Source organism: Amblyomma mixtum, chromosome 4, assembly GCF_055824585.1.
Source record: "Amblyomma mixtum isolate Tamu chromosome 4, ASM5582458v1, whole genome shotgun sequence".
In the NCBI taxonomy this organism is placed as follows: Eukaryota; Metazoa; Arthropoda; class Arachnida; order Ixodida; family Ixodidae; genus Amblyomma; species Amblyomma mixtum.
In genome coordinates, this window is record NC_143015.1 from 134,647,601 (window position 1) to 134,674,457 (window position 26,857).

Consider the following 26,857-nt stretch of genomic DNA (forward strand, 5'->3'; position numbering starts at 1 on the left):
GATTGTAATAAGGGTGCAATTACTCACTCACCCCTTATGTAATACCCCCGATACAAGGGGGCCTTTAAGGTAAATAAACTGAACTGAACTGAACTGAACCCGAGCCCAGCCACAAAGGACCAACCCAGTTCCAACTTCCAGCTATTGATCAATTCGCTCTCGCCCTACCATAAGCTTGCCATCCCGGTTAGCTGAATTGGTAGAGCGACTGCTCCGTTGAAGCGGTAGTACCGGGTTCGAACCCCGGACCAGGACGAAATTTTTTTATCTACAAAGTTTCTGAGAAAGTTGCATAGCTTTCCGTTGTAGCCGTATGGCTGCACTCGAGTGGATGTCAGTGAGTAATTACTCACTTATTCCAATTCTACTCCACCTTGGGGGATTCCCCTAAACATCCGACCAAAATTACCGATTGTAAATATCCCACACGTCCTGAATGTTGACAAACGACCTATGATGTCTAACCTTTCTACACAGGCTCACTTCATTGTCGTAGGCGAAGAGAACGTTGTCTTTATCGTGCCTAGCCAGAACGGCATCATGCGTACCGCTGTAGCCGCGCTGAAGGAAATCGGGGTTCGTGCAAATCTGAAACAGAGTGACAAGACGAAAGGATCAGTTACATTCACCAGCAGACGCGCAAAAATCTTAACGGCTGCTATTGATATTTATTACGCTGGATTATGATATGTATTACGCTCGATTAAAAATCTCTTCTAAATCAGCACATATTACAAAGGCAGCACCCATAACCGTCTACGTATTTACAGCATCATAAGACCACTGATTTCGCCATCATTAGCTTCTCATGAAAATTGTGCGCCAGCGTTAAGGTTGTGTACTTTATCTATGCCATAAAGCCTGCCCTACTTCAATTCAATGCCCTGAGCTCTAGCCTGAAAAATTATGTGCATTGAATTAAATCCCGTGCCACCGTTTTAAATGGTTGCGGGAGCAGCGTATTCTAGGACATTGACGCCGAACGTGATGTTGATAGCGCCGTGACGCTACTGTAAAACCAGTTCAGTGGCAACCGGATATTTGATATTCATATGCATTTTGAGATGAGGTGCCCATGGGCTTATATAAAGCCTTTCGTCATCTACAAAATGTTCGTTCCATAGGTGCCATGAAATGATGAAAGCGTCAACTGGCCATTTCCTTTACTTAGGCAGTGAGCAAACTGTTAAAGAAGATTACAAGTGTCCCTCTATGTTCCATGAAAGTGTTTCCGCGCATCATTTACATAGAGAGCATTTATTTTATTTCTCCTCACCCCTTATGTAATACCCCTAATGGGGTCTTTAATGTAATATAATGAAATGAAGGAATGAAATGAAATGAGATGTGTGCGATGGTCCCCTATGGGAGAACACCTAAATGGCTCTAGCACTGATCACCCCTGGCGTTCAGCGTGAAGTCCTTCAGCATATTACTTTGGATTTCATACTTTATAGAGCCAAATAATTGTTAGCCGCCGCTGTGGCTCAGTGGCTATGGTGCTCGGCTGCTGGCCCGAAAGACGCGGGTTCGATCCCGGCCGCGGCGGCTGAATTTCTTTGGAGGAGAAATTCGAGGCCCGTGTACTGTGCGATGTCAGTGCAGGTTAAAGAACCCCAGGTGGTCGAAATTTCCGGAGCCCTCCACTACGGCATCTCTCATAGCCTTAGTCGCTTTGGGACGTTAAACCCTATAAACCAAACCAAACCAAACCAAATAATTGTTAAGACAAATAAGTGGTAGTGCACCTTACTGGCATGCGTGAAAACTATGTGTTCCATTTGTAATGCACGCTAGTGTATTTGACATCAAGCCCTTGAGAACAACAGGTGTACACCTCATGAGGCTAAAGGGCTACGTACTTGCTTTGAAAAACTGAGTAATGCGCCTACAATCTCATGAATAAAAATTAAGTGTTCCCTTTTAGAGTGTCCGGTTAGTGTACCCCGATACATCCACTCCACGAATCTATTTCTGGAACCACAGGGTTCAAGACAAGCAGCTCACCTCGGCATAACTACCGAAGGAGGTGGCGCTTATGTTGTGCACGCAGTCTGAGAGAAAATCTGCGAGCCCCTGTCCGGGCCGGGTCATCGTCCAGCGGCCCTTCATGGTCACCGAGAGCGCCCAAATCAACGGCAGTCCTCGCCCTGACAACCTGTTTAAGGTGGCGGCCGCCATGTTCTGCAAAAAGAGCGTGAAGTCTTTAGGGGCGCACAGTTCCGGAGGTTTCTGTAACTCGTGCTCCTAATTTCCCAATTCATTGCAGCTCAGTGTTGTACAACCGCGAAGTCATGATTACTAGTGCCACAGTGCAACGGCACGAGGCCACGGGAACAGAAAGAACGAGAGACAGCGCTGTGCCTCGTCCCTCCTCTTCCCGCGGTCTCGTGCCGTTGTGCTGTTGCACTAGAAATCATGTCTGACCAACGTGCCAACCAGTTCATGCTGTACAAGCCCCAAGTCAGTCAGACTGCGAACCTCATCGTACTATGTATGAATGGAGGAAGCAGTAGCTAACTTCGTTGGTGGACGCAGATTGTTTAGCCGGTTTTTTATTAGTTTCTTGTCTGATTCCCTGCAAACAGCTGTCACTCTTGGTTGGAAACATTTGCGAGCAGCTGCGCAGAATAATCGGAACCAGTGCCTATAAAATGAACGCAGAAAAAAATTTTGCAGATCGATGCCTGCGAGTATTTGGATCTTGACGGTGACATGCAGCTGTTATTGCATGCCATCAGAATGTTTAGAGCACTGCTGTGCACTTATGAATGTCGTAGGTGGCGTCACAGTCGGCTACGAGCTAAGTCTGACCCGATTAGAACGTCGGAAATCGTAAACTGTGGGGTTTTCCCATCTCGAAACTAGACATAGGCTAGCAGCTATGTTTGGCCCACCTAAGGAACACAGCCAGAGTCTTGCATTTCCAACGGGGGCAGTATGAGCAGTTGCGCATCTAGTACGTTTGGTAAAACGAACTTTCAATGAAAGTAGCGGCGACACACGGCGTCTTCTCCATGCACAGAGGTCCAGCAGGCATTCTCCGTCCCCACTATGGTTCGAAAACAGAGACAGTGCTTGCGACTGCAAACGCACTACACACAAATTTGCCAATAGTTGGTAGCTAAGAAATGAGCCTGGAAACTCCACGGGCTCAGAGAAACGTTATCTAGAAGCTGTTTCACAGTCTGTGTCATTCATCTTTATGATCACTGTACTCAATGCTTGCAGACACAAGTGTGCTCGTCTATAAACTGTGGCAGCCGCGTTACAAGTTCAGTGCGGGCAGAAAATTCGGAAATGGAAGGTTAATAAACAATCTATTCTAACGCCTACAAGCTGCTACCCCGGCTCAGTCACTGGCAGTGGTTATGAGGGCGGGTAACTGGTGCCACGATTGCGAATGGCTATTCCCAGTCCCAGGCTCAGCGGAGCTATGTGTGCGTTTGCCTCTTTGTCTTGTCCTGGGTCAGTTTCGCTGGTTCCAGCATCTGTGCATTATGAACCAACTAGCCCAGCAATTTACTTTGTTCAGCGAATAACAACGACGCGAAACTGGACACAACGTTCCATGCGCACCAAACACTCACCATGTAACTTCTGCCCACCAGCAAACTTGTTCGTTAGCGAGTAACAATTGGAAGGCAATTTTTCATTGCACACTTTAATTCAATTGAGCAGTGATCTTTAAGAGCTCAGATAGGCATGCCAGGGAAGAGTACTGTAAAAGAGTTACGATCCATATTGCATTCACTGCAGGACAAAGCTCTCAATCAAAAAAAGCTTTCATTTTATTCTGCCCTTCATCTTCCGTGATCAGCTTATAACAAAAACTTTTATCTCATCTTCCCGCCCAACTATGTGCTTTCCTTGCCTTATTCCTTTCACATGAATCCCTTCTTTAAACGAAGCACACAATTAACTTCTTATTCTCTGACGAAGCAAGCTGGTTTAACTTCCGTTTGACGCACGATCACTTAGTCACTCGTGCATTTTAAAACATGCCACAGCATACTTACTTTTTGCATTACATCTTTCGCACAGGTCCCTTTCACCCTGTTAATTTTCGCTACGATATCTTATACTGCATCTAGCTGAGAAGACCGTGCGCGACTATAACACGCTGGCCAATCACGTAGTTCCCACCAAGTCGTTTTGGTAGGTCTCTTCAACACCTGGCGGCCTGGTGAGCACCGTAGGAGGCATCACGCGGCACTTGGGCAAGGTGTTGTCACCATAAAAGAAGTGGCCCTGAGCGATGAAGAGGTCTGGCTTGTACAAGTTCCTGCGCAGAAATAAAGGCTGTTCATATTAAACAGTCCATTTTATCATCACCGCTGGATACTCTGGCCGTAAAACGTCCCGCGTTCGATATTCCTATAGAAAACGTTGTATGGGCGTGTGTGGAAATAGCTATCTCCATCTATGGCCTTGTATGAACTTGTATACATACCCAAAGCGGTGCCTATTGCCAGCTATTGAAAAAATCTATGCCACTAGAGCTAGAGCTTTGGAAACACGCAACTGTTTTTTTGCTGCGAATAGAAAAATATTTCAGCCTGAACTACAGCTATATATGGCCACAGCGAAGATTCATAGCTATTTGGGCCAAATACATACGGCCGTCCATGGGACTTTCTTTTTGTGTGCATTAAGAGCACGAAGGTTGTATTTTTAGCTTCACTGCCTGATAACTCTTAGATGTGCTTCCAAAAGAACTGAGGGTGCTGCCTGGACAGAACAAGACACCGCATTGCTGACTAAGCTGGCACACAGCCTTTGCTTTGCCGCGCAGTCACGTGGGGAGTGATCAACACACGAAATGTGTACGAAGTTCTGCGGCAGAGCTCTCCCTATGCGCGATCCACTTCAAATGTCATTCAGCGTCGCTCACAACTTAACATTTGGCGGCACGCAAGGTTTGAGCATGAACTCAAAGTAACTGGAGGTTTAGCTCAAGCAGCATTGCTACTGGTCGTAAGGACATAAAAATACAGGATGTCCAAAATGAACTTTTTCAAGCTTCTTCAAATTAGGAAACGAGTGGTGCATGAAACTCACCTTGGCGCATAAAGCACATAAGTTATGCGGCGACGGGGACAGAAAGTGAAATAAGGATTACAAACACCAGGCACCTAATTAACTAAAGTTGATTAATCAACTTTTAGTAATTTTATGAGGCAGGCATGTTTAAAAACTTTATCATCAGCCTCACTACGCCCACTTCAGGGCAAAGGCCTCTCCCATCTATGTCCAATTAAACCTATCCTTTGCAGTTGCGGCCACCGTATCCCAGCAAACTTCCTAATCTCATCCGCACAACTAACTTTCTGCCGCCCCCTGCTACACTTGCCTTCGCTCGGAATCTACTCCGTTAGTCTTAAGGAACAACGATTATCTTGCCTTCGCATTACTCGCCCTGACCAAGCCCCTTTCTTCCTCTTGATTTCGGCTAGGATGTCACTAACCAGCGTTTGTTCCCTCACCCACTCTGCCCGCTTGCGATTTAGCGTTGCACTTGTCATTTTTCTTTCTATAGCTCGCTGCGTTGCCGTTAACTTAAGCTGAACCCCTCTGTTAGCCTCCACGTTTCTGGTTCATGGGTGAGTAGCGGTAAGATACAGCTGTTGAACACTTTTCTCTTGAGGGATATAGGCAAACTGTCATTCATGATCTGAGAGAACCTGCCATATGCGCTCCACCCCATTCTCAGTTTTCTAGTTACTTCCCTCTCATAAACTGGATCGGCGGTCGCTAACTGCCCTAAGTAGACATATTCTCTTACTACTTCCAGCTCCTCGCTACCAATTGCGAACTCATGTTTTTATTGGAAACTGACCAGGAGTCGTGTTCCACTATTCCGACTGGTCAGCCCCAAGCAAGATCTTGGGATGTTTGTTTGCTATCGGTGTTTGTGGCTTTCTGCCAAGTGAAAGTAATCAATATAAATATATCAAATAAACATCCATGACTGGGGTTCCAACCCGCGGTGGCGCGAACAGATCAGCTTCGGAAGCCGCTGAGCCTCGGAGGGCACTAGCCTAGCGTCGGAGCCGAACATTCCTCTATTTAAACTGCAACACACTCTTGCGCTGTGCACTGCACATAGTTTTCTTCCTCCACTGTAATACTGCTATCACACTAATACCCATCCTTTTAGCTATGTGGCGGTAGTGAGAGATCTGCCCTGCATTCGTTGGCGAAAACAACGTCTTTGCAGAAACATGGCGCTAGAGCATTGCACGTTGGCATTGACAACATTGCTACAGAACGCAGCACTGGAGCATAGGCCAGTGCGTGTATTTGGTACATTAGCATTGACGACGAAAAAGTTGAAGACAAGCGTAGCTGTCTCCCTGGATCAGCGGAATTCTCGATCGAGTTTTCGGATACGTGGCGGCGGTGTCCGTCTGCAAAAAACTGTCCTTTCGCAAAATATTTCGTGCTTTACAGAGCTAAGCCATCAGAATTTTTTTGTTCTGCATAACTCCCCTTTGAATACTAATAGCGTACTGAGGGCAAAACGCATGTCTAGAACGAGCGAACTCTCAGTTCCGCTCCTCCCAAAGCCGCTGCAACCAGGAAATCGAAAAATGACAACGAAATTCTATAAGTTTAACTGCACATGTTTACGTCCAGACCATTTTTAATTAAATGTCATCTATTATTTCTTTTATTGGGGTTTAACGTACCAAAGCGGCTCAGGCTATCAGGGACGCCGTAGTAAAGGGCTCCGGAAATTTTGACTACCTGGGGTTCTTTAACGTGCACTGACATCGCACAGTACACGGGCTTCTAGAATTTCGCCTCCATTGAAATTCGGCTGCCGCGGCCGAGATCGAACCCGCGTCTTTCGGGTCAGCAGCGGAGCGCCGTAACACCTTAGCCACCGCGGCGGGGCTAAATGTTATAGATATCGCGTGTTCAGCCCTAAACACGCCCAGCACCTGTTCTAGGCAAGCGTTTGGCCCTCTGTACGTCCGTTTTAAGGTATTCGTGTCCAGATTTTCAGATCTATCCGCGTAACTTGCGCATGGCAAGGCGGCGAGGATCGGCGCGACTCGGTGTTTCATCTGCAAATAGGGTAGAGCAAACGGTGAAGCTTGTAACTCCTTTGCCTCCTCTTTCGGCTATCGAACTGCAAGGAAAGCCCGACGCAATAGCTGCGTCAGACAGTGAGAAATTTCGCGTCGACTGCCACAGCCTCGCATGCGTCTGTACGCAAAAACACTAGAAGCTTTGGCGGCGAATATTTCGGCACTTGCATGCTACAGAAGAATTCTGCCAAGTAAAGTAGTTTATAGATGAGACCGTCTTGATGTTTACATTATAAAGATAAGCACAAGCCACCATGGCTAAAAAGTTTATAAGTAAACTTTAGTTAAATAGGTGCACGACGATAGCAGTGCTTATCATTGTGTTCTCCCGCCTGCACGGCGTATGTGCAGAGGTGGTTGTCATCCACCACTCAGTGTATACAACTGAGAGAAATTTTTCAAGCTTAACTTTAAACACTTTGCGTTAGGCCTTTAGGTAATTCCTGAAAAAGAATTAACCATGAATTTTATGTTTAAACTTCTGGCATCAAAAATGGTCAACCAATACAGCTCTGTTGTCTAAAAAATTCTCACACGCGGTAAGCACGTGTTCGCTAGCACTGACTGGTTGAGGATTAGTGATGAATAGGATTTTGTTGTAGATTCTAGAAAGCTTCCGTAAGCTTTCAAGAGTGCCTGTGCCTTGAACCATAGGTTTCTAACAGCTGAGCGTAATACTTACGTAAATAAGTCCTTGTAGAAGTCGAGCCAACTGTCATCAGGAATTAGACCTGCGAAAAAAATGAATGAAGGGTTCCTCAGCCGTCTCTGCGCCTGAACTTCGTTGTCGAGCACCTGAAATAAATTCAGAAATCGCAGTCAGCTCAGCAAGACTTTGTAAGAGGCTTTGCATGCATACATTGAGGCATCTGGGAGCTCCGGTTCAATGCTTTACGTTTTTCATGCAGCATTCTTCTAATAGTTTGTCCGTTGAACGAGAGGTGCGGTGTTGCCGAGGCTCAGCTTTTGCTGACCTGATTCACAAATTGAGATCATTGTGTTCACACCAATTTAAAGTTTCTATACATATAACGCCTAAATATTAAAATTTACTACATTCTAGTTTGAAATGTTGTTGATGGTATAAAGAAAAACGAAATTATGCTTTTTTTGTTACGCTCATAGCAACGGATTTACTGTGGTCAATTACGTATGCCCCATCTGCTGTACTAGATATCCACATTTTTCAAAGAATCATATAACAACCCTTGCTAATTGCTCTTTCATGTGTGCCAAAGTAGATACGATGATCTGCCAGCGATCGTAGTTGAATGTACCTTCAAGAGGTTCATGGCGATGCTCACGGTCAGTTGCGCCATGTTCCTCGTATCCGTATCCAAGATCCCGAAGTGGAAAATGTTCTTGTCCCAGAACGGCAGCAGCAGTGACGGATGTTTGGAAGCCCGGATCCCGCGTATCACAGTGAACACATTGCTGCACCACGACCGCAAGCACCAGATGGGTATTGCATTCCTCGTCTCCGCATCAGCAAGAGGATTGAGTTTACAAGCAGTTGCGTTTACAACAACTTGAATAATGGTGGGATCAGCCCTATTTGACCGGTGTACTGTGAACTAGTTCTTTCAGAAACAACTAAACAGCTTATAACGTCTTGAAAACATTCTTATGAAAGCCAATCAACTGGACATGCCCAACATTCTCGTATAAAAAATTTGAAAATTGAAAAATTGTAAGGCACTGTTATAGAAATATTGAAGATTTTTGCAAAATCTTTTTAAAGTGTTTCTATCTGTCATATCGAACAGTTAAGACTGCCATAGAAGGCCAATGGGGAACGCTTTTGCCGGCAGCAAAATCGTTAATAGAAAAAAAAATTCAAGACTGCCGTCGGCTGATCTGCGGATAGATTGATTGTTATAATGAAATTTTACATTTTATGTAAAAACTGCGTTCATCATTGGTTTCACACCACGCAACATAACCAAATCGATCACTTTACTATATCATATGCAGTGAATCCGATTTTACTTGACGTGTGGCAAAAATCCGTGCATTTGAACAAACAATCTTTCCTTTTTTATTTTTTGAATGCTGTCTGCTTATCTTTCCTTGGGATGCTGCATGGGCTTCGTATCTGAATAGTGTCCGCTATTTACAAATTTTGTGAATTCCACATGCCATATTTGCACTTTATTACATTGTTTCCGCTGATAACGTGTTTTTTCTAGATTATTGCCATTGTCTATTGTTTACTACTGTGTTTGTTACTGACTCTCTTACTCCAAACGCTGCAATCAACCCCCTTACAGAGTACCTTCTCTACGCAGACTTTAGGGGCGAATAAAGAAGTGAAAGAGATAAACGGATGATGGTATTGTGAGGAACAAACAAAATTCACAGCGACACCCAATTTCATTGTGTTGTCAGTGCGATAGCATTAGCAGCTGTTACGACCACCAGCGGAAAAGACGTCAGTTCCGGTCTGGTGACGTCAATTTCTTCTACCCAATGGGAATGCTCTCTATTTCGGCTCCATATACCTTTCGATGCTGTCGCATTACAGACGTTTACTGATAGCATTTCTGTACATACATACATCGACATCGACTTGTCATTCACAGATCCCTGAGAGTCTTCGTGACGCTCGAGCCTAGTGGTGCAGCAGTGAAGTGATGCGCCACTGCCCTGCGATGGCAGGTGCTCCCTGCGGTGGGCCTTGTGTGTCCCAGGCTGCTCTTCCCGATCGAGCAATCATTAATTTAACTGCCACCTGCTCCGGTGGGCAATTTCCTCACTATCCCGCGGGCAGATTGTGATGACGCCACAAGGTCACGTGACCTAGGGGGCACTCCTGCCTAATAGGTTGCTCTCTGGGCACGACTTGCCAGTCATGCTCGTGATTATTCGCGCATTACGCCAACAACGTCGACGCCGGATTTTGTGGGCAACGGTGCCTCTTACGCTACCGCGTTAAGATTATGCAGGGTGTTTCACCTAAGACTTTCTGCAATTTTTAAAAATAAGATATTTGAATTAGATGCGCGCTTTTTCTGGCATAGCATTGTAAGTGGTGTGGTACATTATAATGCAGCTAAGACGTGCTAACTAGCAGGCTTGTTAACCAATATTTAATAGTTAACTTTTTAACTATTACCGCTGGGCTCCTTATTTATTGAGAGGCATGTAGCCCACCGTAAGTAATGACCATATCCGTTTTTAGAATTTCGAAAACGCGGTTTCCCTTGGCGCTGTGGCCCAACAAATTTCGCCTACATCGCGCCAAAATACATGCGGTCCGAGAAGCTTGCAGGCAAAGCAACCTCTCCAGTGAACCTAACTCGTCGAGATAGCCAAAATTTGTTGGGCCACAGCGCCGAGGATAATCGCGTTCTCGAAATTCTTAAAACGGATATGGTCATTACTTACGGTGGGCTACATGCCTCTCAATAATGAAGGAGCCCAACGGTAATAGTTTAAAAGTTAACTATTAAATATTGGTTAATAAGCCTGCTAGTTAGCACGTCTTAGCTGCATTATAATGTACCACACCACTTACAATGCTATGCCAGAAAAAGCGCGCATCTAATTCAAATAGCTTATTTTTAAAAATTGCAGAAAGTCTTAGGTGAAACACCCTGTATACGATGAATGCATATAATGCGGCAGGGTATGTGTTCGTCAGACGGGTGGATGAAAGAGACAAATTTTTCCGACAGGGGGGTGTTAATGCTAGCGCTATCAAATAACCACATGTTGTCATTTAGATGAGAATCCACGACTTCCGTGTGTCGTGTATGGTGCGTTCCACCAACTGAGATAAGCGGCGGCTATGCATCGCACTTTCGGTAGTATTTATATTCCGTGCAACCTAGCACAGCTTCCACCATCACCGTCCTATGACGTTCCACGAGGCATTCGCGGTATTCTATGCCTGCTGCTACAGACTACGGTAACACAAGCGAAGATTCACAAGGTTCGCTTACACGCAGCACAAATACCCCCGAAAGCAGAAGACTGGACAGCCGTCCTCATAGTTCAGTTCGTAAAGCACTATACGTGATGTAAAAAGCTCGTGGGTTCGATTTTCCACTGGCTGCACGACGTTGTTTGTCAGCGAAAGCTGTGATAGCTTTGAACGAGCCGTTTAGTAGAAGCAGTTTAGGGGGTACAACGGCCCCCATGTAACTCGTTGCGCGTACCGCTTTAGGTGGACACCGCCGCCACGTACCTCAAAGAGCGATATGATATTAAGGTGCTCACTGATCCAGTGACTCAGTATTAAGCCTTTCCTCTCCTCTCATTACCAACGGAGGGTTTAGACAGCGAATAAGACAACAGTCGGAACTAGACTATTTGCTGCTTGCAAGCGAGCCCTGGAGTCTCTGAAGTGTGCCGAGAACGCGATCCAACCAAAGACCTCAAGAAGGCTGAGTATGCACGTGAGCGTGTACACGCCAAACTGGGCGCCTCTGAAGCATCAAACTGGGGCATGCCCCTCCCGACCGCTTGGCCCCTAACGACAATCAGCTTTCGCTGATTAAGGCCCTAAGCCGATATGTTTAGGTCTATTTTTTTTCTTCGGCTTTGTAACCAATTATCTGTGAGCAATAAACTGATTACAATACTTACTCCTCATTGATCAACACGACAAAATTAAACAATAACGCCTCTATGCTCTCCTTGGTTTCGAAGACTGCTAACTTCCTTCTTTTGTGTGCTATAACGAGCCCCTCATATCCGTAGCCATGAATACTCGAAACCTGTCAAGGTAATTGTCACGTCGAGCTGGTCTAGCAGGATTTCTATAGCAGAATCGCAACGGTGCCGCAACTCACTATTGGCGGGTGAAAATCACCTTCGCCGTCGTTGAAGGTGCTTGTCCGAAGGCAGGCAAAAAAAAAATGGCAGGCATCTCACCCAGGCGTGTGTCATATCTGCATGCTTGGGCTACGGCATGAGCACTAGTCATCTGCGCTCGCATTCAAGAGTGCGCCGCTGTTGACTGCAGACGCCATACGTGCCGTTTTATATACGGAGTGTTTCATAAATATCGAATGCTTGCGTTCGCTGCTTCCATGACCTATCCATGCTTCACATCACCAGTGCGGGCATTGATACTGGACGGATGCAGTGAAATTGAGTTGTACCACAGCGCTTCAGCTGTGTTTCTCCAATTGTCATAGCTAAAGGTATCTTCCCCTTACGCGAAGGCGAAGCCGATGCCGAAGGCCGTTATGCTGAATCGAGCATAGGCGTCGATGAAGACGCGCAGGTCTTGGCTCCACCGGTTGGGGTAGGCCAGCGGGTTACGGTTATCCTTCTCGACTGAGTCGAAGAAGATGTACTCGCAGAGGCCATCTGCTGGGAACTGCAGCACCGAGTTCGTCCTGGAGCCCATGGTGCACACTAAGGGCTGCTGGTCCATGGCTGCGCAAGAAGATGCCAACATCTCATCGTCATTATCGTCATCAGCCCACTTGCCTCCGCTGGAGGACGTGACTTCTTGCAGGGATCTTTGTTTAATTCTCACCAGTCTTAGCTGGCCCCACCGTTATCTCAGCACACTTCATAATCTCATCTGCGTACATAACTCTCTCTCACCCCGTGATAAGTTTGTCTTTTCTTACAACGAATTACTTTCTTGTGCCGTACTACTCAGGAATAACAGTGCGCGATGTCACACTAATTCACGAAGGGTCGAAAGGGTCGTGACGTCACAAATTGAGCTGCGCAATGAAAAAGGTTAAAACACGAGTTAAATTGGGACTGTCAGATAGTAGCGCGACCAAATTATAATTGCGACAAACAAAGATTTATAGTAGTTTTATGACGCTGGGAAGAAAATTGGCGAAATTTACTAGGGAGTCGAACTCATGAGCTCTGGGTTGCCAGTCAGGAACGCTACAACGTAGGCAACTCAGGCGCCTTCGTAGGATTTGTTTAAAGGAGGACATTGCGTGTTTCTGGTGTGTCACTAGGTTTAGTATGGACGCTGATGTATGGCACCGCTTTGTAGCGAGTGTTAGTGCAAGAAATATTAATATAGCCCCCTACCTAGAACTACGAAGCAAATCTGCACATATTTCTCAACAATATTTATATCAAATCTAGACTACTGATTAGTTCACGATTATTAAGCATGAAATGATTTTAGGCCCCATTCTGTGCACATAAACGTTAATGTCGGAACCTGTAGACAGACGTGAAGAAGAGCTTGACACCGAACAGGCGCGCGACCTTAGCCTAATGTTGCTAAAGCTTTGCTAAAGCGCGGAATGCGGTCTTATCGCGTGCTGCGTCTGTCAGTATTCGCCCAATTTCACTAACTGATAACATTGGAGAACCTAAGTACGACTCTACATTCCAGAGGTTTCAACTGGACGCAAGTAATTGAAAGTTATCAGAATCTGTTTTCACTCAATCGTTCTGAAGACTTTTAACCCCCGTAGTATGTTTTATGCTTCTAGACCCGTTACAGTGGTTCGCATGCTTTGGCTATCCGCTGCTTATACCAGAGCAGAAAGGTCAAATTCCGGTCGTGACGCCCGAATTTCGGTGCTGGCGAAATGCGAAGACGTTAATATACCATGCCATGTCGGTATATATTGAATAATTGTTAAAGGCCGTGACAAGCACGGTGTGTTATGATCTTAGCGCAAAATATAATAGCCAAGTGCACGCTTAAAAGCGGTGAAATTTCAACTGAAAGCCCATTTGCACTTTTAATCTCATCGCTTTCTGCGCAGGCACCCAAGCCTTCACTGTGACGGCAGTGAGGTCATTGAACAGGTTCTTTCTTCTAATTCAAGAGAGGGGCGGACGGCATTCGTTCTCTGCTAGTTGTCGGTCTTTTTTCTGCGCCGCCACCAATTTTGTTGCAAAAAAGAAATTCTAGGCTAATTCCTCTGGCTTGGCTCTCTCAAACCTGAAGAAGGATGTTTCTTGTACCAAACTACCACCTTCCGGAGACCGCCACGTGCCCCGGTCGGCCGGTGGCATTTGAATTGAATTTATCTCATTTCAAAAAATAATTTAAAATTGATTCTATTCCGAGAATCCAAGCGTATTAAAATCACTCATAAAGTTAATAAGGTCTTACGACTGATGCAGTAGGTTGCACGGTAGAATACAGCACTATATTGCTAAATAGAAAATGTAGCATATCGCTTTAAAATCATACATTTAAATTTAGTAAGGCTGAGATCTGGGCGAGTTGGTATGCATTCATACTGGTGAACAGCGCAAAAAAGGCGGGACAACAACAAGACAAGCGCTGACTATCAACTGGGTTTATTGAAGGACGGAAGGGTATATATACAAAAACATAACACAAAGAAGTAAGAGATAGTGTGAAAAGGGCCGTGAAAATCAAAACTTATGTCACATGTGAAGTGATGTAAGCCAATTCCTTGTTGCTAAGTGCCACGGAAGGACTGCTGATGCATTCGACACCTTGCCTGTGGATGTGATGCGCTTCCATTATTTCGCGCGTGAGTTTATCTTTATGGCGGAACAGAACTTTGGTTTTCTTGTACTCCGGTGCGCACTTGCACTTTTTGCAGCGGAACTTTGTGCGCGGAAGCCCGCCGTCCTGTTCCGATTTCCGTTCTTGCTCCCTTTCATGATGGCATTTGCACTCTTGACAATGAGCAGCAACGTGGCTAAGAGGGTCACTTTTCCTTGTGTTTTCATGCTCCATGAGCCTTTTGTTTACGCATCTGCCGGTCTGCCCGACGTGAACAGCACCGCAAGAGAAGGGAATTTTGTACACCACGTTTTCTGCACATGGTACAGAGGGTGAAACATGGCGTACCTGGCAGCCTTCCTTCTTCTCTTCCTTAGCCTGTGCAACCTGCTTGCACATGGAGCTCAGTTTGTGGGGAGCAGAAAACACAACATCGACATCATACCTGCCGGCAACCTTCTTGAGACCGTGAGACAAGCCGTGCGTGTAAGGAACCACCGCTGGTCTTTTCACCTTCTTGCCTTCATTGGGTCGGCCATTTTTTACAAATTTTACAAGTTTACAACTGAGGTTCCAAGCGGCAATCAGCTTCAGTTTTTGGATTTGGCTTTATTTATTGAACGTGGACATGTTTGCTGGTATTATTGCCCGAGGTCTGAAAAACCATTGTTGAATTTTTATCGTGTCACTCCAAACTTATAAAACAAGGTATAGCGGTATCGTGCCTGAAATCCGCTATCAAAAAGTCGTGCCATTAGAAGACTGCTGATAGCATCACAATGCAGGTTTGCAGATTACGCGCAAATGGTTATCCGGATGAAATAATTTCCAGGGCTTCCGAAAAGCTGATAAAATTTGTAGAAAATGGCCGACCCAATGAAGGCAAGAAGGTGAAAATACCAGCGGTGGTTCCTTACACGCACGGCTTGTCTCACGGTCTCAAGAAGGTTGCCGGCAGGTATGATGTCGACGTTGTGTTTTCTGCTCCCCACAAACTGAGCTCCATGTGCAAGCAGGTTGCACAGGCTAATGAAGAGAAGAAGGAAGGCTGCCATGTACGCCATGTTTCACCCTCTGTACCATGTGCAGAAAACGTGGTGTACAAAATTCCCTTCTCTTGCGGTGCTGTTTACGTCGGGCAGACCGGCAGATGCGTAAACAAAAGGCTCATGGAGCATAAAAACACAAGGAAAAGTGACCCTCTTAGCCACGTTGCTGCTCATTGTCAAGAGTGCAAATGCCATCATGAAAGGGAGCAAGAAAGGAAATGGGAACAGGACGGCGGGCTTCCGCGCACAAAGTTCCGCTGCAAAAAGTGCAAGTGCGCACCGGAGTACAAGAAAACCGAAGTTCTGTTCCGCCATAAAGATAAACTCACGCGCGAAATAATGGAAGCGCATCACATCCACAGGCAAGGTGTCGAATGCATCAGCAGTCCTTCCGTGGCACTTAGCAACAAGGAATTGGCTTACATCACTTCACATGTGACATAAGTTTTGATTTTCACGGCCCTTTTCACACTATCTCTTACTTCTTTGTGTTATGTTTTTGTATATATACCCTTCCGTCCTTCAATAAACCCAGTTGATATATTCAGCGCTTGTCTTCTTGTCCCGCCTTTTTTGCGCTGTTCACCAGTATGAATACATTTAAATTCCTTGCCGCGGTCCATTTATATCTCAGTGTGTATGGGTACCGCTCTGTTCTTCGTTTATAATACACCTTTTTGATTTATTACTCTCGAACCGCAAAGGTGGGCGCACCATCTCGGCTGAAAGCAGTCCTGTATTTTCTCACGCCTACCTTCCTGCCTTCTCTTGCGACGTGGTTGAAGTGCCCACTAAAAAAAATTGCCGACTATTACGTTACTTCCTAATGCGAAATTTCAGCGCAGCTCATCAGCTGCTCCAGCTTCACTCCAGTAACAGTTCTTGATTGTCATGAAGGAAGCTTTGTGGACAGAGAAATAGATGCATATACGCGTATGCTCGACTTGCTGCAGCAATGTTTGCTTCTCAAATACGAGGTCTGCGCAAGTATTTCGCGAAATTGTCACAGCTGTGGGATAGGTGAAAATGTTTTAATGAAATAGTTTAGGAGGTTGTAGCGGCGGTTGGAGCTCTCTTTCCGGATCCCCATTGCCGTAGGCTGCTGTCCGAGCTCTTTCGATGAGTTGCTTTTGACTCGTTTCGTCCGAGATGGTCACAGCTGCCTCCCACCCCTCCTGCGTTGGCTCGTTATTAACAGTGATCGCCAGATTTCGTTGGCAGGCCCATACCATATGGTACAGATTCACCTTCTCCCCGCAGAATTTGCATTGTGAGTCAAATGACTCCGGGTCTATTGCGTGTAGTCTTCATGGGTTGTTGTAAGTGTTGGTCTGTAGCTTTCGGAGGTGCTGTCCCTCCCCTTTGTATAGTGTCTTAGCCATGACAGCCGATACGAGCCAGATGAACGGGATGTTCTCTCTCATAAGAGGTAACAAATTCCCGCTTGTCTTTATATCTACATTAAAGTCCCCATCCACCCTGCCACCCTGGCAGGTGGCTGCGTTTCTGGCACAACGTTGTCGGTGCCATAGCATGCAGCGCACATCTGTCACTATCGCCACGTAGTTTAAAGCACGACTGAGGTGTCCACTTTCCCAAGAGGGCAGTTGTGTGCCTTCCCTCTGGTTCAGGTGTCCACCGAAATGTGTGAGACAGATACTGCGTATTTCCTTTCCTCAAAAACCAATTTACAAATTTTACAATCAGCTTTCAAAGCCCCCGCTATATTGGTTTCGCAGCTGTGGGAGAGAGATACTGCGCATTTCCTTACCTCAAGGAAGGAAGGAAGGAAGGAAGGAAAAACTTTATTTTACTCTAGTCCTTTTTCCTGCGGTTTGGGAGCATCTTCAGAGACGTTTTCTCCTTGATTTTACCCCCAGGAGTCTTCTCTGTCGAAGTCGTCCGCCTCTAATCAGTGGTCGGTTGCCCTCAGTCCAGGGCTCCGCTGGCCACTGCCGCCCGTTGAGCTCGCTGTACCAGACCTTCTTGGTCTTCACAGCGGTCGCTGGACAGCAGAGTCTCCCACTGCTCCGCACTCGGGTTTTGTATTTTGGGGACCACGTCTATCTTTTGGCAGGCCCATGTGATGTGATAGAGAGTAGGTTTTCCGTCGCACCAGGGACATTTGTCCGCGTATATGGTAGGGTGCATTTTGTTTAGTATATGTAGGTTTGGGAAAGAGCCTGTTTGTAATTGTCTCCAAGTGACAGCTTCCTCTCTGCTGAGAGATTTGTGCGGTGGGGGATACCGCAATCTTCTGCCTCTGTAGTTTTGTAGTATGGCCGAGTAATCCGTGGGTGCTGGCGCGAGTTCCGCGGGCTCATCGGATGCTCGGAAAGTAATGTATCCTCGAGCTATCCTGTCGGCCTCTTGGTTCCCTGCCACCCCCGTATGCCCCGGTACCCACACAATTTTGTGTGGGATCTTGTCGCTTTGTTCTTCCTGGTTTTTAATTCTGTCGCTCGCTGCGAGGAGTATACGGAGCGCGTGACGACCTATCCTGCCATTCATGTAATTTCGGCAGGCTGTTTGAGAGTCGGTGAGTATTGCTAGCGACCGCCCGGTTCTATAGCCCTCCGCCACCGCTAGAGCAACGGCTACTTCCTCGGACTCTGCAGCTGTGCAGCAAAAAAATACCGAAGACACTTTGGAAATTCTAAAGCGTGCTTGGCGAAAGCCTTGTGGTCAACCCACTGCCGCTTCCCCGAACCGCTTGGCGCGGAATCACTTGTCCGCTTCGGAACCATGCATCGCACTCCCTCGACTGCAACGAGACGTCTGGCGAATGGGCGGAGGTGTAGCTGCAACCGCCGGCGCGGGCGCTCGTTCTACCACTACTGTGTAACGTCACGGTTGCTATGCACAGCTGCGCCCACCACTGGCGCTCCGGTTGCTAAGGAGGGGAGGAGGTTGCGCTTTTATTTTCTCCTTTCCTAGCCCCCGTTCTATTGCTTTCGAAGCTTAAAGGGTGTCCACTGCTGGTTACAACGGACGACGGCAACGGCAACAGCGACGCCGTGAAACGTAGAAACGGGCGCCTACGCTCTAAAATTAGACAGTACTGTGCCTTTTATTTCCTCAAGAACATTTTTTGGCTGAGTGGTTATGCTGCTCGGCTGCTGACCTGAAAGACGCGGGTTCGATCCCGGCTGCGGCGGTTGAATTTCTTTGGAGGAGAAATTCTAGAGGCCTGTGTACTGTGCGATGTCAGTGGACGTTAAAGAACCCCAGGTGATCGAAATTTCCGGAGCCCTCCACTACGGCGTCTTTCATAGCCTGAGTCGCTTTGGGACGTTCAACCCCATAAACCAAACCAATTTTTTCAATTTTCTTTCCCAGCTCGTGCGCCTCCCTGCCCCTTTCCTCCAATGCTGATGATCGTGTTTCACGCATACTGCGACTCATCACGGGGCGCGCTAGAACACTCACCTATCCTGGGCGACACGGTAGGTGCCGTCGGCGTGGCGGTAGTCGGCGACACCGTGGTCACTCTCCCCGTCATCTTCGTTTCCTTCGAAGGCTCCTTCGTCGGCATCGTTGTCACCGTCGTCGCCGTCCCCGTCGCCATCGTAGACGCGGCCGTCGTCGTGCTCTCGGTAGTGTGTGCTGTCAGCGTGGCGGCAGTCGTAGACACCGTGGTCGTTCTCCTCGTCCGCTTCGTTTTCTTCGAAGGCCTCTTCGAAGGCTTCCCCGAAGGCTTCTTCGAAGGCTTCTTTGTCGGCATCGTTGTCACCGTCGTCGTCCTCGTCGCCATCGTCGCCATCGTAGTCACGGCCGTCGTCGTCTTCTCGGTAGTGGTCCTCGTTGCCATCGTAGTCGCCGCTGTCGTCGTCGTCTCTGTAGTGGTCCTCGTCGCCACCGTAGTCGCCGCTGTCGTCGTCGTCTCTGTAGTGGTCCTCGTCGCCACCGTAGTCGCCACCGTCGTCCTCTTCTCGGTAGTGGTCGTCGTCGCCACCGTAGTCGCCGCCTTCGTCGTCCTCTCGGTAGTGGTCCTCGACGCCATAGGATGGTCCGGCACGACTAACACGGGGCCAGGATTGGTGGGTGGCGGAGTGTATCTGTCCGGATCACCCGGCGTATCCGTCTCGGCGCCGAAGTCAATCCCCGAATCTGGTACACCGGTAAAGAGCAGTGGCGTGGTCAGCCACGCTTGCAGTGACTGCTGCCTACCCACTGCTATCACCGCGGGCAGGCGCTACAACGCCTGCGCCGTTTTATGCCTCGACCGGAAGGTACCGCGTTCACCTAAATAGCATTCACAATGTGTTGAAATGCTTCCGGACAAGTAACAGCATGGGGGGTCACAAGTGTGCACTTTCCTTAAAATGCATCATGCGTTGTCATGTGGTTCAAGTAGTCCTAGTCTGTGTCTATAAGTTTGAGGTCGTCCTTCCGGGGAGAGTTTGTGGGTAAGGATGTGTGGAGGTAGTGCTGCAACTATTTGTTCTGGGTGAGCCCGAAAGGTCTGCAGGGAGTTTCATTTTCTTTGAGTGGTGGAGAAGAAGCGCTTGTTGCTCAGCTAGTCAGTTACGGTAAAGCGGTGACCTGGAGGAAACTTCAGGAATTAGGCTCTCATCTCGGAGTGAGTAAAAGACCTGAACGGAAGTACGTTGCCGTAGAGCCTCTACCACTTTTAGAGCATGTCCCTCGTAACCAGCTCCGCAGCCGGGGAAGCGCGCTGCTCTCACTGCGCGCGCTCCTGGCGAAATCCTGCATGCCCAAGCCGAAACTCATAGCCGCCGCCATTCGCCGCTGCGTCTCCAGGTGATCGAAATCTCCACTTGATCGAAATTATTCTGGACCTCTCTATTATTGCGAAAGCACTTTCTTGCACTTTCATGCCTTTGCCGTGCCGCGGCCGGAACCACCATCGTGCCGCGGCCGTGACCAGTATTGACTTTCATTTGACCCTGATTGCATTAGATTGGATTAGATTATATTGGATTGAACTGGCTGGAATGGACTGGATTGGATTAGATTACATTAGATTAGATTAGATTGGAATGGATTGGATTGAATTGAATTGGAGTGGATTGAATTGGATTAGATTGGATTGGATTGTATAACCGATGCATCACCACAAGTCTAACCACAAGCACCACCACCAGCTACACTACCAGCTGCACCATGGCGTAGGTACGGATATTGCTTTCGCAATTACCGGGCTTTACCAAGCTAAGCCACAGCGAATTTTTATGCACGTCTTTCCCTCTTTCTTTCACTCCCACCTTCCTTCCTTCCCTCGCGCTGTGTTGAGGTGTCCATCGCGAAGTGAAGCAGTTAAGAATTTTTACTGCGCCTTTAATTTCCTCAGACAAAAAAATGCAAGAAAGCGACACCCATGTCCACACTATAAATTTTAAGCCGCCTTTGAAACTCTTCCATGGTTGTGAACTGGGTATCTGCTCTTAAAACTGGCTTCGTTCAGCGGACAAGGTTTTCTGACACGCGCCTCTTTCAATCTGTCCTCTCACGTCTTTTTCAACTCTCCTCTGTCGGCACGTAGCAGTGATTGTGGCTCAGCTTGAGCCACTGGACAGGCCCGTGCATTTTCCTTTTCATTCTTCCTTCAGTTACAACGACGACACTTTTCCATAAAGGATCGAACTGCGGACACGAAACCGACCAGCACAGAGGAGGTGAAGGTTGCAGGAGCAAAATACGACGTCATATGTCAATGCGCTGAGGGGACAAGTCACCGCTTACCCATTACAAGGACCACTGACGTGAAGATCGCTAGCAAGACAAACAGGGCGACGAAGCAGCACATTATTGTCCCCGTGGTTGAGATCATGTCACTTTGCCTGCGTGAGACATAAAACAGTAAATGAGATCACGGGGTAACATATTTATTTATTTATTTATTTATTTATTTATTTATTTATTTATTTATTTATTTATTTATTTATTTATTTGCAATGCTGCCAGTCCCATCAGGGACCATAGCAGGTGGGCGAACAAAAATGACAAACGTAATAAAAATTCGAGCAGTGCACTCTGGAATTCAAAAAAAAAAGTGAATACAAATCAATGAAAGCATAAGACGCACACTGTTATTCGGTAATATCTACTAGTTCTAAATAGGATTTCGAACAGGTAAACCTTCACGAATCCATGAACAGCCCCTAAGGATGTAACGGCTTAGGCATTGTATAAACCGACTGAGTAGCCCTTAAACAGGTAAGGGCCAGCTTATTCATGAACAAAAGACGTTACGTTAACACGTTTTCGCGGGCTAGTTGGTTAAGCATCTTGAATAAACAGCGCGAAGGAAGACGAGCACAAAGACCAGCGCTGTGTCGTCCGTTTCCTTGTACTTTGTGCTCGTCTTCGCGCTGTTTATTCAAAAAGACGTTAGCTGCAATTTTCGACCGAATGAGGAGACTATCGTAAGGTATTAGGTTAGAACACGCTACGGAAACTCAAGCAGAAATATAGGAATCTTTCTGCCCAAATGGTGTGCGTCTGGGCGCGCCTGGGCGCGCCTGAATTAAGTGGTGCGCCATAAACGGAAGCAATCTTTGCAGGATTTTGGAGGTTCTCTAATTAAAGTCAATCTAAATGCACTCGGATTACCGGTGGTAACACGTAACACGTGCGGCTACATCGCCACTGCCACGGGGGTGCCAGGGAGACGCGCGTGTCGACAGGAGCATGAGAATCCACTACGTTATACAGAGCTCTCTCCACCAGATTCAATGCGTAGACCATCATCATTGAGAGAATGGTCATGTGATCAGTCACGTGACGACCACCTGTTATCACCTTACATGCGCCTCCAAAGGGAGCAGCGCCATTCACGTGATCGAGCACTCATTGCTATCGTTGCGGTAGTGCGGGTGGCAGCAATGTTTGTAGGTATTAAACTATACTGTAGGTTATAGGCATTAGTGGATTACAGCCGGCCGCATGGCGACAGCTCCGCTTAGTATGTCAAGCAGCATAGTGTAAGCACTTCTTAATTTTTCAGCGCAAGCTGTTAAACCTTTCAGACCTTCAGCAGCCCGACATGCGAAGCCTCAGACACGTCACCATGCGCCCATTGCGATCGTTGGGCTACCATGAGGTCGGTCTTAGAGATGCGCAACATTCTGGGACAACAATTTTGAAAATCGAAAAATTGTAAGGTACTGCTTTAGAAATATTGAAGGTAATAGTCCATTCTTCTGATATGTAGGATATCTTTCTTTTAGAGTGTTTGCATCGACGGCAATGAGCACATGAGACTTCCATAGAAAACGAATGGGAGACGCTTCTGGCGGTAGCAAGAACGTTAATATAGAAAAATAAATGCAAGGCTGCCGTCGGTTGGTCTGCGGATATATTGATTCTTATAGTGAAATTTTGGGTTATATGAAAAAAAGTGCCGTCATAAACGGTTTGCCACTCAGAAATGCTTTTGTCCAGAACTGTTGGGTATGTTTATGTACTTCACGGGTTTCACTCCATTAAGAGTGCTACGCAGCTAAACATACCATATGGCAGTTTTTTGTCAGGGAAAACCAGCCGTGGACCACTGCATCAGACTAAAGGAAATAATTACTACAAAATATCCGGCATTGCAATCCGAATTCTAGAAGCCTCTTTGATGGTGCCAAACCAACCGGAAAGAAATCGGAATACATAATAGCCTGGACGCTGTTTTGAATTTTAGAAAACTAATACACACGGCCCTGATTAATCCGTACAAATAAAACATATTGGATCGCAATTTGTGTGCCGCGTGAGGTTGCAGGCTATCCAAAAATGCTCTTCATAGTGCCATGTTGAATTATGATAGTTGTTGCAAGGGGAGTGAAGTCTGGCAGCTGAAGTAGTGAATGGGAACACAAGAAGCTTGTATGCTGTGACAAATGTGCTCTCTGAGTCTGTTCTTCACCACTACTTCCACGATGCATGTTAGTTGAGTGATAACAATGTTACGAGCTATTTTCTCAAGTCATTTGTACAACATAAAATTGCATGGCATCTCAGTGGATGCTAATATGATTTTACACAAGTCAATGTTCTGCGATTTTCTTAGCGCTTTAAGATTCCATGGCCACTGTGTGCTCGTTCCCGACAACTGCTGGAAGTAGCCAACAACAGTATCACCGTGAACATTTCTGCTGATGTAAACCATGGTGCAGACGGTACTGATTAAATTACTGTGGCATTTTAACAAGTTTTCTTCGACTTTATATTGTTATTTTTAAGACGACATCATTTGTTATATAATTTTTGTTCCAAACAAACTACCAACAAAGTCCAATCGAGTTCAGCCAAATTACTCAGCAACAAAAAAGCACTTGCGCTTCTTCACTTTAGCTAATTACCTTTAATTACAAGAAAAATGGCTATACTTACGACGGATGCTTGGAATCTGAAAGTCCGGTACAAAAACAAAAACTCTAAGCAGGATGCTTTGAGACTATCTTAAGAAATTCGTGCTACTAAATACGCTATAGTAAGCCTTACACTCATTGCATTGTTTATCTGGGCTTAAACAAGTGTTCAGCACTCAGCGTGAACAAATATGCAGGAGAAAAATTTATCTTTTAAGGTGCTCAAGTCGCACCCCTGTAATAGAAAATAAATTTGAGCAAAAGAGCTTCTTAAAATGTTGGCATGGGATGAGGCAAGATTTAAAAATCCTCCACCTCAGTTTGAGAAAAAGTCATTTTAGAGTGCAGAGACACTAACATTTCAACCTCACTTTCCAATTTAAAGAGGCCACCCAAAGAGAATGTTTAGGGAAAATGCACTGCAAGTATTCTATTTTTTATGCCAGTTTGCTAAGAGAAATATATATATTTATTTACGCACGCTGAAAATAGTTCTTACCGAGCAGTCAACCGCAATTGGCGGCTGAATCCACTACACCCATGTGAATAAGACCAGCATCATATTTAGTGCCTCCACTTTATATGTAGAAATTAAGAACAGCCACCAGTTGCTATTCTGGTGTCTTTCACGTTGTGTCGTGTGCTTCACGTAGTAATATGTTCGTGAACAATTTCTACGCACAGGCTCAACAAACAGAATAGAATCGGTGATTCGATCTATTGCAGAGAGACGGGATATTTCTTGGTGCAGTTTGAAAGAAATTTTTTCGGGTCATTTAAGCAGGACGGCAGAACATTAATCTACACGCGCACAGACGGAACACCAAAAGCATCCTTCAACGTTCGTCCTGTGTGCCTGTCTTTTGGTTTGTGTTGCTTCCTGTGTAAATGCGCTGAAGAATGCATTTGAGGGGAAATGAGATTTATTAGTTCGAAAGCACTTCTAGCTTACCCCCAGTAATTTCGACGATGTCTCGCGCGAAGAAATTCAGGCCTCAGCCAGTCTTAATAAGGGAATGGGTGTGCAAGGCAATGGATAAAAGCAAATCTCAAATTTGGGGATGGCCGTGGTCCTAGGGAAGGCAACACATGGTATGGCACATGAGACATGTCCCAAACATGGTTAGGAACACCCGAAATGCGACCAAGGAGTGACCTTGGTAAGACTTTAAAGACGTATGAGACACCAAAAAAAAACTCAATTTGTGGATGGTCTTGCAGGATAAGAAAGATAACACACGGTAACGCACATGCCCCAAATATGGTTAGGACAGCCGAAATTTGCCCTTGGAATGACCTTGGCTTAATTTGATTGCCGATGAATATGGGTGTGCCTGTGTGGAAGGAGGGCTTGGCCGAGTATCAAAATAGAATTAGCCTCCTCCACAAATCGGGTTGATCCACCTCCGAAAATTTGACAACTGGGTGCACCTACGTTCGGCACCGACCTGGGACGCCCCTAAAATCTCCTTGGCCCACACCCGAAATATGAGTGGCCCAGCGTGCTCTCGCACAACACTTCGCGCTCAGCAATGCTGAACCACTAGCATTTTTTAAGGCAGAACTCGAAACCATCGATTTATCTATTTTGAAGTTTAAAATATAAGCCTGTGGCAGCGAGCGTTCCCAAAAATATTGAGTTGAGTTGAAAGTCGTTCATTAGGTAAAAAGCCGCATGGTCATGAGAGGGGGTAACGAATAGTCGACAGTGTCTTCAATCAATGTTTGCTCAAAAGTCAGTAGCTTCAAACTGCTCTAATCAGGCCACTAACGGTGACACTTCCGCCAGCGAAGCCAGGGCAGTCGCAAAGATGGTGGGATATTCCGACGTGCGTTAGCATCGTGCGATGAGGGCGAGTAATCATTTATTCTGTGTAGCGACACCAGCGAGCCAGAACATGGGGTGTATAAGCCGCGTGGGCGAGGAGCTTAATCAGAAAGACCTCGTGATATCGGGTGAGAGGGGCCTTGAGTGTAAAAAGAGAGGCGGGCGCGGCCGCCTGCACTTAACCCCGACTGAGGTTGCGAAGTCAGGTTCATTTGTTGTGCATCAGGGAAAGTGAAGGGGTGTATTGACCGCCCAATGTCAAATAAGTATGAAGGAATGGTAGGAGAGAGGTGAACGTGGACATCCACCTGCCGAAGCAGCCGCGACGTATGCTGCGTCATTGCCCCCTAACTCGTACGCGTGACCTGGAGTCCATTCAGTGACAATAGTTTTGGGCGCGCGTTCATAGCATTGAAGAATGTGCTTGATGGCCGTAGCAGTTGCGTCTGCCGAACCCGAGGTTTTTAATGTTCACAATGCCCCTTGGAGCTCCCCTCAACCAAAATAATGAAATGTTTGAAAAACTGAAATAACTGAATATGTAAAATACCGTGAAATAAAATATGTTCATCTTATTACCACAGCTTCATTCTCTCCAAACCACTGTATTATTGCATTCATTAACTGTATGCTGCAAAGGTGGCACCAGCAGAAACAAGATTTCGCAGTGGGGCAGCTCCAACGCACGCCAGGTGCGATATCTAGCACGGCTATGCATGGCGCTTGACTTTTCTTTTGCAGGTTAATATTTCTAAGCTTTGGAAAGCGTCGCCTGCCCGAGGTTGCGGAACATCACCGTTGGCCTTGCACTCCAAAAGCTTCCAAGAGCAACCTGCATGCTGCATTAGAAAACCTACCAATCTACAAAACGTGGCGCCATCTATATACACTGAGATGAACTGCTCATGAGTACGTAAAAGTTGCTGCTTAGCCCATAGACAGCGAATGATGAAGCTAGCATCTGCAAGCTCAGGTCAACTCGATGGTTTGGGGTGGAAGCGTCATCAGCAATGGGTACCTGGAGGTCCGGCCGTGAGGTACTGCGTGCTAGCTGCAGTGTAATCGTACGGGCCCTGTCCGCTCTGATCGGAGGCGCCCGGCGCCCGGTGATAGATCACACTTTCGGTCGACAT

At 46.6% G+C, this 26,857-nt stretch overlaps 1 protein-coding gene across 1 annotated transcript in view; it reads right to left on the minus strand.

The window, feature by feature from the left end:
* The window catches only part of LOC149348304 (uncharacterized), a 36,281-nt gene extending 9,424 nt beyond the window's left edge, over positions 1-26,857 (minus strand). Inside the window, exons 1-10 of the mRNA XM_089541722.1 lie at positions 26,743-26,857; positions 23,919-23,934; positions 19,117-19,592; positions 19,002-19,061; positions 12,263-12,485; positions 8,375-8,531; positions 7,780-7,892; positions 4,147-4,285; positions 2,008-2,184; positions 466-588 (exon numbers count right to left, since the gene is read on the minus strand). Of these exons, the coding sequence (XP_089397848.1) occupies positions 466-588; positions 2,008-2,184; positions 4,147-4,285; positions 7,780-7,892; positions 8,375-8,531; positions 12,263-12,485; positions 19,002-19,061; positions 19,117-19,592; positions 23,919-23,934; positions 26,743-26,857 (1,599 nt within the window). The remainder of the gene's footprint in view (positions 1-465; positions 589-2,007; positions 2,185-4,146; positions 4,286-7,779; positions 7,893-8,374; positions 8,532-12,262; positions 12,486-19,001; positions 19,062-19,116; positions 19,593-23,918; positions 23,935-26,742) is intronic.